This window comes from Sipha flava, unplaced genomic scaffold, assembly GCF_003268045.1.
Source record: "Sipha flava isolate LNK unplaced genomic scaffold, YSA_version1 307_pilon_pilon, whole genome shotgun sequence".
NCBI lineage: Eukaryota > Metazoa > Arthropoda > Insecta > Hemiptera > Aphididae > Sipha > Sipha flava.
In genome coordinates, this window is record NW_020272984.1 from 269108 (window position 1) to 285290 (window position 16183).

At 32.8% G+C, this 16183-nt stretch overlaps 1 protein-coding gene across 1 annotated transcript; it reads right to left on the bottom strand.

The window, feature by feature from the left end:
* Positions 1 to 10030: 10030 nt before the first annotated feature.
* Positions 10031 to 16172, bottom strand: LOC112686360. The gene is made up of 8 exons (XM_025558592.1): positions 15407 to 16172; positions 15165 to 15317; positions 12012 to 12091; positions 11660 to 11945; positions 11465 to 11599; positions 11196 to 11380; positions 10789 to 10933; positions 10031 to 10713 (listed from the first exon to the last, which is right to left on the bottom strand). The coding sequence occupies exons 1-8, from the start codon at positions 15488 to 15490 to the stop codon at positions 10462 to 10464; spliced, it is 1320 nt and encodes a 439-aa protein (XP_025414377.1). The 5' UTR covers positions 15491 to 16172; the 3' UTR covers positions 10031 to 10461.
* Positions 16173 to 16183: the final 11 nt, after the last annotated feature.

Sequence of the window (16183 nt, forward strand, 5' to 3'; positions counted from 1 at the left end):
TTTTAGTATTTTAGTATTTCCATGGTTAAAAATAAACACTGTTACGGACATACATAAATGTAGGTCCTTACGACTACCAATACATAGGGGGTGCACATAAATAGCATTGGGGCTTACATTATAATATACCTTATTGCATACGCAAATACAAATTACACTATATGTGAAAACACCATGATATCTACGTTGTGGGCTATATAATATATGTCCTTGTGAATATCCAATTTTACAGAGGAGTCACATACAAATAACTGGTATTGTTGCAAAAACCGAAACAACATCAGAAACATGATTTTATAAGGTCATAAAGCATTAATAACTGGCATAGTTTGCAATAACCGAAAAAATATCAAAAACATGCCCTTTTAAGACATTATAAAATTGGATAGTAGATACTTTTCGAAAGGGGTCTAGAATATTAATATCATTAGAAACTATGTCTGGGTTAAATATCCTTTAAGAACGGGGTATATAAGGTAGTCCCGAATAGACCACTGTTAAGATGTGTTTTAGTCCTGTCCGAGAGAACACCTTCACACCAGTTTACTAAAAACATATTAATTAATAAGTATTTAACTTAAAATTATTTCTTGTACACAATTACGTAAACTTAAATAAATATTATAATAATTGTTAATTTATGATAGTTGACTTATTATTTGACAACCTTAACGGTTAAACTGACGGCACGCAACAACACAGTATACATAATTTATGATAAAAAGGTTTATTATAGTCTTAGCATTAGTCTTCAGAAGTGCTGGATTAGACGGAGTAGGTGCCCGCCTTAGGGTCTCACTCATTTAAGGGGCCCTGTGAAAACAGAAAACTATATTTTTATTTAATAATATCAGTTTATTTACGAATTTACGGAACAAAAGTTATTATGAAATATAATATATATTAAGTTGTAGGTGTTATAGACAGTGATAATAATAAAACTATTTTGAAAAACATAAAAATAATATAATAATTAATTAATTGTTCTTGCAAATAAAAAAATTTAATAAACATGATTTGATTTATTAATAATAGTTGGTTATCATTAAAGCTGTTAGTATTAATTATTGGATAATAATGTTAAAGATGTATGTAAAAAATAATTTTGTAGGACCCAAAATTTTAATTGCCTAGGGGCCCACAAATGTTTAAGCACGGCTAATTTCCACGGCTGCCCCCGCTAGAAAGCTCAAAAATCAACCCCAAATTCCATCAAAGACGCGACGCATACTTAAAACATTGCACCGAAAAAACCCGCCAACCTGACCTCCCACCACCACCACCACCACCACCTCCACCACCTTCATCTCAAAACTCATCACGGTCATATGCCGCAGCAACTACCGGCATAACGCCTCCACCACAAAACACCACAACGCCGCAAATATACCTAACAACCATCTTAAACATCCCAACCAACCTCTTAAGTGCCATTATAAACAACCAAGACACAAAATCCTTGATCGAATCCACAATCCGAACCTTCCTAACTATTCTTTCAGCACAAAATGGATAACTTAAAAATTTTATTTTGGAACTCAAACGTTATCAACCACAAAATTAACGAACTACGTTCACTCGCACTTCAACTGAAAGTTGACATTATCTTACTTAACGAAACTCGCCTTTCTTCCTCAACCAGACTTCACATGCCTAACTATTTTACATACAGAAACGACCTGACGCCCGTACGTGGCTCTGCTGCTCACGGCAGCACGGCTGTTCTCGTCCACCGATGTATTACCCACTAACAAACAATACTTAACACAGCCATCCAAACAACTTCTGTCCTTATCAAACTCAACGACCACGAAGTACTAGTATCGGCTGTATACAAACCATCTGGAGCCACACTCATGACAAAGGACCTTGACCTCCTAACTCAAAGCGCCGAATTACAAATATCGGCAGGCGCTTTCAACGCCAAACACCTATTGTGGTACAGCCACTCGACAAACGCTACCGAAAAAGTCCTCTTTGACCACGTACAACAATCTGACTACTCCATAACCGCTTCCACATCTCCCACACATTTCCCAACATACGCACGACATAGACCTGACATACTTGACATCGCCCTCTTACGATTACCATATCCAACTCAAATCGAAAACCTCAACGAACTATCTTCCGACCACAACCCTATTTTTCTAGAAATTTTATGTACTCCAGTGGCGTCTTCCCCACCATTTATTAACCGCTTCATTAACTGGAAAAAATACAATTCAATACTTACAACCCTACCTAACATAACTGCAAGCTCAACGAACGACTGTCAGTCAATCGACCTGGCAATCGATTGCATGACCAAACACATACAACACGCGATCGAAGCTAGCGTATACACACCTCAACTCAAAAACTCATCCTTCATATTACCAGACTATATCAAACTTGAAATCATGGAAAATAACTGCATACGCTGTGAATGGCAACGAAACCGCAACCCGACCACCAAGTGTTACCTTAAATCCAAAATCTCATTAATCCGAACTTTACTCGAAACTTACAAAACCGACCAGTGGGACACTTTTCTAAACTCACTTGACCACCAAGACGGTTCTATATACAAACTTAACAAATGCCTCCTCCATAAACGTCCAGCTTCTCACCCACTGACCGGTCCCAACGGCCTAGTCTTTCAGGCCTTCGATCGAGCCGAGTTGATTGCAGACTCTCTCGAGCGTCAGTTCCAAACTAACCCTGATCCCGACCTACCAGAAGTAACCGTCCACAACCAGTCATTACTTGACCATAACATTACTAAATTGAACCTTTTCATCACTCCCGGCACCATCCAAAACATGATACGCGATCTTCGGAAAAAGAAAGTCCCGGTGATGACCTTATTACCAATACGGCACTCAAATTCCTTCCAAACAATATTTTACTATCCTGAACGCAAATCATCAACAGCTGCTTCAGAATCTGCTACTTTCTCCTTGCCTGGAAAAAAGCAGTCATCATTTCCATCTCCAAGCCAGGCAAAGACCATAAACTGACCGAGAATTACCGCCCAATATCCCTTCTATCCTCTCTATCCAAAATTTACGAACGACTCATACTTACCCAACTACAAAATAAATTTCAAAACAAAATCCGACCTGAACAATTTGCCTTCACACCTGAACACTTTACAACATTTCAACTGACCAAACTAACTCATTTACTAAGCCAAAATTTTAACAACAACATAAACACCGTCTCCATATTTCTCGACGTAGAGAAAGCCTTCGACCGAGTCTGGCACGATGGTCTACTCTACAAACTTTCAAAACTCAACATTCCGATCGAAATCGTTAAAACCATCCAATCCTTCCTCTCAGACCGTACTTTCATCACTCAAATCGAAAAATCTTTCTTGACCACCAAACACATATACACAGGTGTCCCTCAAGTTTCTTGTCTTTCCCCGACTCTCTACTTGACTTACATCAACGATATTCCAACGACCTCCAAGGATCTCTCTCGTTATTCGACAACGATACAATGTTCCTTTCCACAGACAAATACCCCAAACGTACCGCCAGACGTGTCTTTCAGTTGCAACTACAACACCAACTCGATATCACAACAACCTGGTTTCACAGGTGGCGCATTAAAATTAACCCGTCCAAAACTGTAGATGTTCTTTTCAGACGAACAAACACAACACACATACCGACACTTACATTCGACAACCAAACCGTAAACCAGGCGCGGATCCAGAAAATTTTGACAGGGGGTGCTCAAAAAAAAAAAGATTGTTACACCTTTCTATTTATTTAAATTAATATTTTCTATTTGATTTATTGGTTATAACTTTTTTTTATACATCAGTATTTATTAAATATAAACTTAAAAATAACAATAATTTCTTACATATATTGTAACTGTAATTTTCTTGGGTGTTTTTCATTGAATTCTTCAATAACTTCCTCTGGAGTAATTTTAATATCCCTATGAATATTAAGAAGCATAAGTCCATTTAATCTATCCTCTCCTATTGTTGATCTTAAATATGTTTTTGTTTGTCAAAGTGAGGAAAATATTCTTTCTGCGGTGCAAGTGGTAACTGGTATAACGCAAATAATTTTTAGCAATTCCTTTATATTAGGATAAAATTCAGATGCATGAGTCAAAGCTTCTATAGCAGTTTTAGGTTTATCTAATTGGGATTTCCAAAATTGTTTCCACAAAGTAACTTCACCTCTAACCTCTTCTATCGAGCCAATTAGATCATCGATATAAAATTTGGCCGATTTAATAATTTTTTCGATATCTGTATCTTCAAGTAGGAAAAATGGTATTAAATATTGTAAATACATAATCGTTTCGTGTCCGTGACCTAAAAATCTATTTTTGATATCTGATATTAAATTATTTAAATTCCGATAACGGAATAACCGATATTATTTATTATTATTATTATTATTTTGAAAAATAAGAAATAACATAATTTATAATATAAATTTATTTTGTTGGTGGCCAAGGCGACAGGGGGTGCCCGAGCACCCATAGCCCCCCCTAAATCCGCGCCTGCCGTAAACTGATCCAAACAAACCAAATATCTTGGCGTCACTATCGGGCGCAAACTCACTTACGGACAACATGTCCAAAACATAACAAAAAAGGCTAACCGCGTACGTGAAATGATTTACCCCATACTAAACCGAACTAGCCCTATCCCAATCAAAAATAAACTTAACATACTCAAACTCTACGTCTCTCCTATTCTCACATATGCTGGCTCCTCCTGGGCACCCTTTATCGGTCCCAGTCTCTGGAGACGCATTGAATCCGTCCAAAACATCAGTATCCGTACGATAACGGGTATGCCCACCATCGTCAAAAATTTGGTTCTTCTTAAATCTGTAAACTTTAAATCGATCAAACACTCCATTTACTTTCAATACAAAACGATGTTTTACAAAAACTCCTTTTCTGATCATGACCACATCCGCCTCCTAGGAAAAACACACTCCTCTTCAACCACCAACTAACTACTCAAACCTTACCCACTTAATTGGACAGACCAACCAAACTAACCTTTACCATTTCCCTAAACTTCCCACCACTAGTAGAGGCGCTAGTCTGGAATAGTTCACGGCATAGCCACTCCCCCAAAGCAAAGCTTCAATACACATTTTTCAATCAAACCGATATTATCGATCCAGTTAGAAGTATTGAAAAGAGAAGAACAGTTCCACGATTCCGGCGACGACGACGACGACTGCCGACGTAGCGGCAACAGCGGAGGAGATTACGACGACGACAACTGCGACCACCATCACTATTGCGGTGAAAACAACCACGGACAACGAACCTTTACTACGACGACTGCGACAACACGGTTACGGTGACGACGACAACAACGTTAAATATTAGTCACAGTTAGATATCCAACGGATATATAAATTAAAACGGCCCTTGTTAGGGCCACCAAATTCCCACCTACCTCGAATTATTAGATTGACGAGGTTCCGGGTCCGCGTTGGTATATTGACGAAAACTTATTTGTGTTATTCCGATCATTGCCAACGACCACCCTTTGCATAGGTAATTGTAATTATAATAACCAGTCCCACTGAATTCTCGGAACCCGATCAACCGCTTATTTGAGTCTGTTGATCGGAACCCAGGCATGGAAAGTATACCCCATGATCTCAACATGTACTATTGGAATAAAAACAATGTAGTTATGCGCGAAGGTACTTGACACTGGTTTTCCACATTAATCTAAATCGGCTTCTCGATCACACATTTCACTGTTAAATGGGTTCCTATGCTAAAACAAATAAAGAAAATTAATTCCCGGTTACATTACTCATGTATCGTAAGAAAGTTAAGACTATATATTATTAAAATTTAATAATATAAATAATGTAATTTGTAAAAATTAAATTATTTAATAAACATAAATAAAATAATCATCGTTCTCTTACTGCGGTGTGCCACTAAAAAATAATACTTAAATGTGAATGTTTTTTATTTACAACAATTAATTTTAATTATAAAAAACATTAACCGAAGGTCTGTTTAAGTTAAAAAAGTTTTTATACACCCTCATTTAAATTTCAAAACGATTTTTATTAACATTATTATTCTATAGCGCATGTTAAAATATAACTATCTACAAATACAACAATGTATTTTGATTTGAAATATGGATTAAATATTGAAAATATACTATATTTTATAACGTAAAAATCATATTTTTAAATATTTTTCAGTCGCGATAAAAGAAGTATGCCAAAAAAAGTCTCCTTGTGCCTGGAGGCCAGGGAATATATAAATTATGTCATCATTTTAAACATTATTTATGTACTAAAAAAACATTAATAGATGTTATTAAAAATAATATACATTAAATTGTTAATAAAAATGAATACTATAATAACAAAAGAAAAATGAAAAGTGATTTAGAGATTGCTCATGCAGGTGTTGGAGATGAAGTGTGCCGCATTGTTCAAAAGGTTGAAAACCACTGTATTAGGGTATAGTTCTATCAACTTGTTTCTACATATGCACACAAGAACTGATTTCAAATACTGATTGAAATAAAAAAAAATACGGGTTAATTTTGAAAATACCACTCTTACTAATGTGCCGCTCTAGGCAGGTACCAAGCTCGCCTATACCTTGAGTCGACCTTTATCCGAGTACAGGGATAAGCGTATAAGCGTATATTTGTATACAAGTAAATTTCAGATGGTTGTATATACTCGTAGTAGGTGTTGCATGACAAGACTTAATTACTTATATTTGGTACATCGATCAACCGTAGGCAACTATTTTGTAACAACAATTATATTCCTTGAGTTTGCTATAGTACATCATTGAAAGTACATATTGTTCCATATCTAATTTTTCTATGCAGCACTACAAAATTACATCAAACATCTCCCTTCCTCTTCGTTTTCGCTAATGATATAACGTTTTCCAGGATCACGCAGGTAAATGTTAAACGTACACGATCGATAACAATAACAACAGCCTATACTCTTTGCGATAAGTTTAAATTTGATCCCATTTTGTTTTTGTTTTTATCAGAAAAGCCGTTAGCGATCAACGGCTGTTGTATTTGATTGTTAAACTATACATTTACAACAATAATAATATCTCCTTAAGACGACGCCACAAAAGAAAGAACATTTTTATCCATTTTTATGATTATGTAATATATTACAACTTAAAAAAAGCTCATAACCCGCTTAAAATCTATAATACCTTCGTTCCGTTGTACGTTTGTAATACGGGGACAATACTACGGGTGTGAAGTCACCTCAAGGACAGTGATAATGGTAATACATTTATTGTAAATCGTTGCACGAAAAAATATTTCTATAACCCAAATTTCTAATAATAAAGAGAAGGAAAAAATTCGATATTTCGGATTAGTAGACGCTTAAAACCGAACAACACGTAGACTTGGTCCGTGAGCTTGTTCTGCAGTTATATTCGTATTCCGTTCGAAACCAATGATAAATTATAATTATAATAATGTGCCCATTAATCAGGCGGCTCGCGTGAATTTCTGAGGTGTACGTTATTCAAAACGGTCGAAAGCCCGGCACGGCGAACCGAAGGTTACACGGATTCGAATCGTTAGAAAATTCGTGCGGCGGTCTCGGTCCGAGTGCGTAGATCTAGCAAAACGAAAGTCGAAACGCAGAAAACTGTGCCAAACCTCGCGGGGAGCCAGTAGAACGCCGCGGCGTTGCGCACGAATCTTTCGAATTCGATGTAAACACGCGCTAACGAGCTGTCGCAACTGCGTTTCCGTTGTGAACGAAAACATTTTTTTTTTTTTTTGGATACGGGCATGGACACTACCGTGGAACCCATGGATATGGACTTCTAAAATCCAATGCCTTACAGTTTTTAGCAAGGTTAGTATTGTCACAAAATATACCACAGATATTATACCGAATAAACTTTGATAGTTGAATTAAATAATTGATTTAATTTCAATACTTTCAAGTACCTACCGAAATTAGAGCTCGCGGCTTTGACCGTGTATTAACGAACACGTGTACACGGATCCCGTGTACCCGTATCCGAATATCCGTTTAATTGAAAATCGGGTACACGTGTATTTAAATGTTGTCTTAAACAATTGATTCGTTTGAAATTCATAGGCTACAATTATGGCTATATGTTATAAGCGCAAAAGCTACAAAATTTACCCATCATTTGCACCAAAATATGTAGTACATAAGCGCCAATTTAATATTGTATATTTGTTATACCTAACATATGACATAAGCGCCACAGGTGCAAAAATAACATATCATTTGCGCCAAAATTAATATTTTATATAAGTAGTTATTTAAAAATTGCGATTTTACGAAAAAAATATCAATAATAAATTATACACGGAAATGCATATAAATTTAATAAATCGGTTGCGAATTTGTACAATAATTTCAATAATTAATTATAAATATAAATTTAATAATTTGGTTGGTTTTTAATCCAACTTTTTCACATGTTTGTACTTTTATACATTTGTACGACATTTATAACACACTGTGCGTACCTTGAATTTTGGTGCTTTTGTACGATACGACTTATTTTTTTTATTTCATTTTAGCACTAATGTCTTCCACTGACAATTATAAAATCTGTAGTTGTTTCATCTATATAAACCATAATATACAGCTAAACAGAAACCTCAAAACGCAATGGCAGTTATGACTGTATAAATGTAGTTAAAAATAATTATTTTACTATTTAGTATTATACAGTGTTTATTTCAGACCTTCTATCTTGAAGGTATCGTACATCTTTGCGTTGAGAGGGTAGCAGAAGTAAATAATTTATAAATATATACATTTTTTGGAAATGTATAAGTTTTTGTTAGTACCCTTCTCCTTTTGGTCACCCCCTAAAAATAACACTGAATATTATACGTTCTATTATATGATAACATAAAATACGGTAATCACGGTATCTTTATTGTTACTTTAGTATTTGTCCCGTTCAATTACGTTATCATGAATATAATGTAATGTAAATCTAGTGTAATCTAATGAAGTCTTTAATGTAATTTTTAAAAAATAATAGTTTTATATTTTCATTCGATATTTATGATGTCTTATGTTTATAAAAAGTTTATATAAAGTTTCTCTTATTATTTAACACTTCGTATTATATTTAAAATACTAGTATTAAAATGAATAACAATCGCAAAAGCTGAGAGTATGGCAGTATGCTAATTGAGTAAAAAATAAAGTATATTGCAGTTTGTGTTTCATTACTATTATTAAAAAAACTTATTTTACTAAAATCATATTATACATTAAAAATTAATAAAACAATCATATAATGCAATGGTTTTCAACCTTATTCGGATAGAGAACCCCCCACCCATTTTTTATTTGTTTGTAATACGACCTCTTCAAAAAAAAATCTTATTTTATTCATCAAAATTCGATTTAATTACCGATAAAATATTTACATGATAAACAATTTTGAATGATTTACCCTTAAAAATTTCACAAAATCAATAATTAACTTAATTTTTTTTTTAATACTATGGAAAAATAATTTTATCCATTATTTTTGGTGACCCCCAAACCTGTGATTCGTAACCCTCTTGGACGTCACGACCACCAGATTGAAAACCACTTATATAATGTGGGAAAAAAATTATGGAAATTAATTACGATAATTTTTTAATTTTTATGAAGATAATTTTAGTTGAGTTTAATTTAACCTTTATCTTAATCGATTTTTGTTTAATAAAAATTATTTATCTGATTTCAACAGTTCATACGGATTTAAAGGCTGATGCAAATAAACAGGTAACCGGTTTAACGGACTTAACAACACCGCTTTATTAAAAAAAAAAAAAGGTGTACCCTGTTTTTAAATACACGTGTGATAGAGAGATGTAATCCAAATATCATCAATATTATTTCATAAGTAAACATTGTGTTTCTCACATATAATCAATTCCTTAAATACGGATTCAGGGGGGGGTCGCCCCTTTGCGACCCCCTAAAATACGCCCATGCACGCGTACCGGTAAAGTTGTGCAACATTTTATCCAAAATAATCATTCGAATGAATATTATGCGAACGATTTTTTTTTTTCACAACTGTTCGAATAAAATAATTATCCGACTGGATTTCAAACACAGTTAAGAAAGTCAGTAGTCCGAATGATTTACGGTCTTTTTATTACAAGTATAAACAAATTGTGTAAAAAAGTTGATAATAGAACATAGCTTTATGAATATTCGAATGAAAACGTACTCGAATAATTTCAAAACGTAATACTCGTACAAAGTACAAAATACACATACAATTACAATAATACAAAAACAAATACAATGCTTCTAATGAGCGTGGATTAGTAAGTTTTGAGAAGATGTAACACGAAAAAAAAACTTTCGTCCAACTACGATTTAATTCTGTCCCCCTGTGCATCGCCACTGGTGTCCGACGAACAGCCGGACACGAACTCGTCGCCGTTCATATCGACCATGCTGACGTCCTCGATGTCACGATCTTCAATGTACCCAATGGCCAACCGTCCACGTTCCGGAACGCGTCCGGTCCCTCGTCGCCCGCAAACTGTTCGGACGTCCGTGGTAACCGGTTCGACTGGCCATCACCGACCAATGAGAAGTTTTCCATGTAAAAATAATACGCGCACCACACGTTGAGAACCTTCGAGGTGAACTGCAGTTTCATCTTCTCCGTAGTTTCTTTCAGATTGTACGACTAATCGACAAAATTACAACCGTTAATTGGTACGATCGGTTTCAAAAATCATAAAATTTCAAAAAAAATTATTACTTTATCCAATTTCTTTCCGACGATTATTAGGAAATAGCACACGTTCTCTACGTATGCCAGCGATTCCTTATCGAGCGACCAGTTTAAATAATCCACTATAATTTGGTACGGTAACATATTTTTCAAATATAACTTGCCGATAAATCTAAAATCGTACAACGGAAATATTTTATGAGCTCGGGGAAAAAAATCGAACATTATAATTTTAATAAAAATAAGTTTTTTTACATTTATTAAACATATTTAATTACAACCTTAATTGGTTCGTTAAAATACGGGATTAAATTGTAATGATATAAATGTTAAAAATAGATTAGGTGTTCACGGACATAATTTCACAGATCTGAACTAAATGGTTTGCATAATAATGTTAGCTAATATAAATAAATTCTAATAATTAAATTTACGTGTAAATTCCTCTAGAATTAATTTTGTTTTCAATCATTCCTGAGTGTAGTAGATCTTCGCATTGCGTCAACAATTGCCTTTTGAAGGATCCAGTATTAAACCTGCTATTGTAACTTCTTTCGATATTTTCCAATTTACAAAAAATATATACATAAATGGGAATTGATTTAGGGTTATAAAACACCTGCAATTAATATAAATGTATTTATTTTGTAATGAAGTTTAAAAAGTTAACTGTAATGTTTTGATCTAAAAGTATTTTAAATACCATTTCTAGGATTAATTGAATTGTTTTTTCTAAATGTTCAACAGTCGTAATGTTAAACAACAATTCTTCCGTTAATAACTTAAAATTTGCCGACGTCATAGTGGTTATCAATGATTTAATCACAAAATAATCATTCTGAAAACAAAAACTTGAATATTGTACATAAAATTATTCCTATACCAATAAATATAATACCCATGATTGATCAAACACCGAGTAATTAGTCGACCTAATGTTCAACTTATTCATATTTTCTGATTCAGTAAGCAATTTATTAGATTCTTGTTCCAATAATTCATTCGATAATTTTGATCTTAAATCATCGGCATTCAATGAAGTTGTTGGAATATTTGTGGATTCCCAGGCACTTATTACAGGTGTCGACCTCTCCATTATTTCATAGGCCTCAGTACATAAAACCGATGCTGATGGTTCGGGGTTCATGTATGGGATCAGTTGTTCGTTGTAGTTGTGCGTGATTCTAAAACATATTTTATGATTTGGATGAAATTTTACACAACATTAATCCTCATCCAGTTTTTCTTACCGACTGTCGTTGACAATTGATTGATTGTTGGGTGCATTTATGCATTCAGGTTGTACCGCTGGTAGCTGGCATCGTCCAGTCTGTAAAAACGTATTGTTTAGTTGTTATTATTTGAATTATTCAAAATCATTTTAGAAAGTTATCGTTACCAATTAAATTGATTTTTTTTTTGAATTTTAGTTTTTGATATTTGAAATGTTTAAATTCAACTATTTACTAGTTCCATAATATGTCAATATAATATAAAATAAATATAACGTAGGTGAAAAAATGTTTCGTGTAAGTATACGTAAGGGGCAAAACAGCTACGAAACCTGAATACTGTATAAGGCAGAACAACGAATACTCGAATGCTTTGAAATGTATTGTTGAACAATTTTTACACAGCAATGGTTTAAATAGATTCTTCCATAAGTTTAACATGTGGATGCCAAAATTAAGTTTTAGATTTTGGTTCCTATAACCCTTAACATATATATCATTTAATAATACTCCTGTATACTTTAAATACTTTGAATATTGTATTTTGTAGTAATATAAAATAAATTAGTTTTCACGAATTACTTATTGAAAAATAATAAAAATAGCAATGAATTTTTTTTTTTAATAGGACATGATATAATACGAGTATACCATCAGTTAATAGAATAAAACAAGCCTCTACTTAATAAACATGAATACAATATGATGAATAAAAATAATTAACAATACCTATTTAATTACTTTTTAACATTTTTAATTAATTTTATTATAAAATGACAAAAAATATAAGTGAAAATTTTAACCTTTAAGCATTTCCGCTGTAAACAAATGTATCAAATATTCGATCATCTAAAATTTTAATGTCTCTATGAATAGATAATAATGCGAGTCCGACAAGTTTTGACTCTGAAGTTGAATTAGCGACCGATACATAACAATATATGTATTAAATACCTACTACCACAGATAGATAGCTGTAAAATGTTAATACTAAAATGTTTAAATATTTTTACTTTTTTAGCAATTTTTATAGACCATTAATATAATTTTCTTAACATTTCGGAGGGGGGAGCTGCAGCCCCCTCAACCAACCTCTAGGCTACGCCACTGGGTAAGAGACACCATGGATGTCCAAGAACTTAATCTATCGAACAAATTATCTCCAATGTTAGACTATCAAGCTACACAGAACTGAAGAGAAAAAATTGTAAACAGGGAAAACTGGAATGCACTTTTCCGATTGCATTATCAACCACAAGGTTAAATACGAGATGAAGAAAATCATAATATTCCAGATTTTAAGTTTATTATTCAAATCTCTCAGAGGCCAGAATGTCTTTTTTATCTCAATATAAATTAATATTATTTTAAATTGTCGATTATTTGATAAAGTATTAAATTGTATTCGCTAAATTTCAAATTTTTAAAATTTAAATACTTTAGATGTTTATTTTTGTTGATATTATATTAATTCATACTTTGGTCGATTGGTTGTAGCGTTATTATACTTATCTAAAGATATTCTAATTCATCATTTATTTTAAAATTAATTAACTATTCGAAATTAACTCATTCCTACTGCTTTTTTTTTTCATTATTTATTTAATTCTTGGTACCATTATTTTAAATAAGGGGGTTCTTACTGTTTAACAATATTGATAATGACGTATGAATGAAGATTAAATCCATAGGTAGTTTATTCTTAAGCACAACTCGTACAATTAATGAACATTACGTTAAGATATTAATATTTTCTTAATTGATAACCTGACCAAACGTCAAATAATCGTTGAGTTGCGAGATTGAATTTAAAAAAAACTATTTTGGTAATTTCCCTTGAATCGTGTCAACTTTACTGACCATGTGTGGGAAGGTGGCGAATAACGAACACCGAATATTTTTACGTGCTGAATTGACGTTAATTATGGGTGACCTGACTATTCAGGGTGTCTGTTGAAAGGGGGGCACAGTGAATAATATAGTATTAAATTTGAAAAACATAGGAATTTAATTTTAAAATTCTATCTATTCTTTGTGTTATTATGGTAAACAAAAATTTAGTTCATTGATGATAAATTATTATTTGCCAGTCGGCAATTATTTATAATTTAGTTATAATTATTTTATTAAGGGAGCTGTAGATAAAAATAATCATGTAAAACTTGCCATGAGCTCAACAAAATCTAGGGGCTTGGGGTGTGATGGATAAAAAAAAAATTCATTTTTTTTTTTTTTTTTTGTGAATTTTTAAAATTAATTGAAAATTCTTCAACAGCTTTACTAAAGTATGATCGAAGGAATTTTCATTATTGCGAAAAATAAATACGTGCTTCAATACATAAATTTCTTAAATTGTCAATATTTTATTGATCGATTAAAATATAGAAAATTCCTTCGATCATTCCCAAGCTACGGCAACTAAAATAAATCTGTTTTCAAAATTAAATTTTGTAAATCCCAAGTCTATTGGATACTAGGCTCGCCGAACCCCCACACCGTGGGAACGTTTCTTTAACATTGAGCATTTTCCGCTACTGAACATGCGAACTAAATCTACCGTACATTGTCGCAACAGTCAGAAGTCATCGCATGATTAACTTATTTCCGTTATTGCATTATGTAAATCACTATAATCAATTTATTTTCTTACGTTAAAAAATTTAATTTATAAAGTGGACATACCGGTACCGATAATTCTTAACTAGTAGAGAATGTTTGTCTGGCTTGTGTTTTCGTGTACGTAAATATCGCTTATTTAGTTTTTTAAACGCTACGAGAATAAACGTTTCAAACATTACAATTTACGCCTCATTTTACGAGGTAATTTGTCATGTTTGTGTTTTATCACCCTCTTTCTCCCGCTGTTAAAAGTTGGAATGACTTGGGTTACAATTTAAGATGTGAAATTGTTTTGTTCATTAATACGATATTATTGTTTTCATTTTATTTGAAACGTATATAATCAAGTATAAACAACGAAATAAATTGCAAGTTGAAACGAGCAGTTTTGTAAGGGAAACATTAATCGATGAATCTTTATTTAATTTTTGGTGGATGATATATATAATTTAAAAATTATAAAACTTAAAATGTTTCGTTTGGGCAATATATAAGGTTAGAGTTTAATTTGAAAAATTCAGCGGTATTATACGATATTAAAAGAATACTAACTTGATTCACAATTACAGATTCCGGAGAATCGCAACTCAGTATCTTCGTGTCTTCACGAACGCGTACTGAGGATCGATTAGTAAACCGGTGCACGCGGGACATTATACGATTCTGAAGTCTTCTGAACCATGAATTCGTCGATTGTGAATTTCTCTGCGTTAAAATAAATATTATGTTGATTGCGCACAAAAGATATTTATTTTTCGGAAATTTAAATTGAATACAAGTGTACAGGAACTTACGGTTTCACTTCTCGATTCGGTTGTTTTCGATCTGCTGCTGAACGCTTCTCGAATTCTTCTCAACGTCGAATAAACTATACCCATTTTACTGTTATACTCTTGACTCTCGTCAATTTATATATAAATTCTAAACTTTCGTTAATAACTCTTATAAAGTTGTTAACATTTATTTATACAAAAATTCCTGAAAAATTCTAGTACTAATATCTGTTATATTTCATTGATATTATCACTGTTGTCTGGGAGCCTTGCTATTCAAATTATAATTTAATATTTCCATGGGGATATATTATTATCTACAGAATAGAAAATTGTTACTAAAATTTAAAAATTTGCTGCTCTGGGCAACAGGACCAGAGCCGGCTTTAGATACGATTGTTGCGTGCGACGGTATAGGGCGCCAAAATCAAAAGGGCGCGTGAGAGGCGTCAAAATTTAAATTAAAATTGATCAACCGTTGACGACACAAATCATCTACTATGGATAGTAAAAAAATGTCACGATATAATTCAATATAAATTTGATTACTACTATAATTATCATTATTTATTATTCTATCGACATGTAAGGATAAGTCGCTCTTACAATTACAGTTTTATAAACTATCATTATATTTCAAGTATTATTGTTTGTTTTCTGAATAAATTACAAATATGTGGCAAACATGTACGTTTAAAAAATTATTTTGATCATTTATGATTATGAACGAGGCTCTTAATATGCATGAGAAAACTTCAGTTACCAAAAGTTACCAAAAGTCTGCCTGTTTTAGTTATA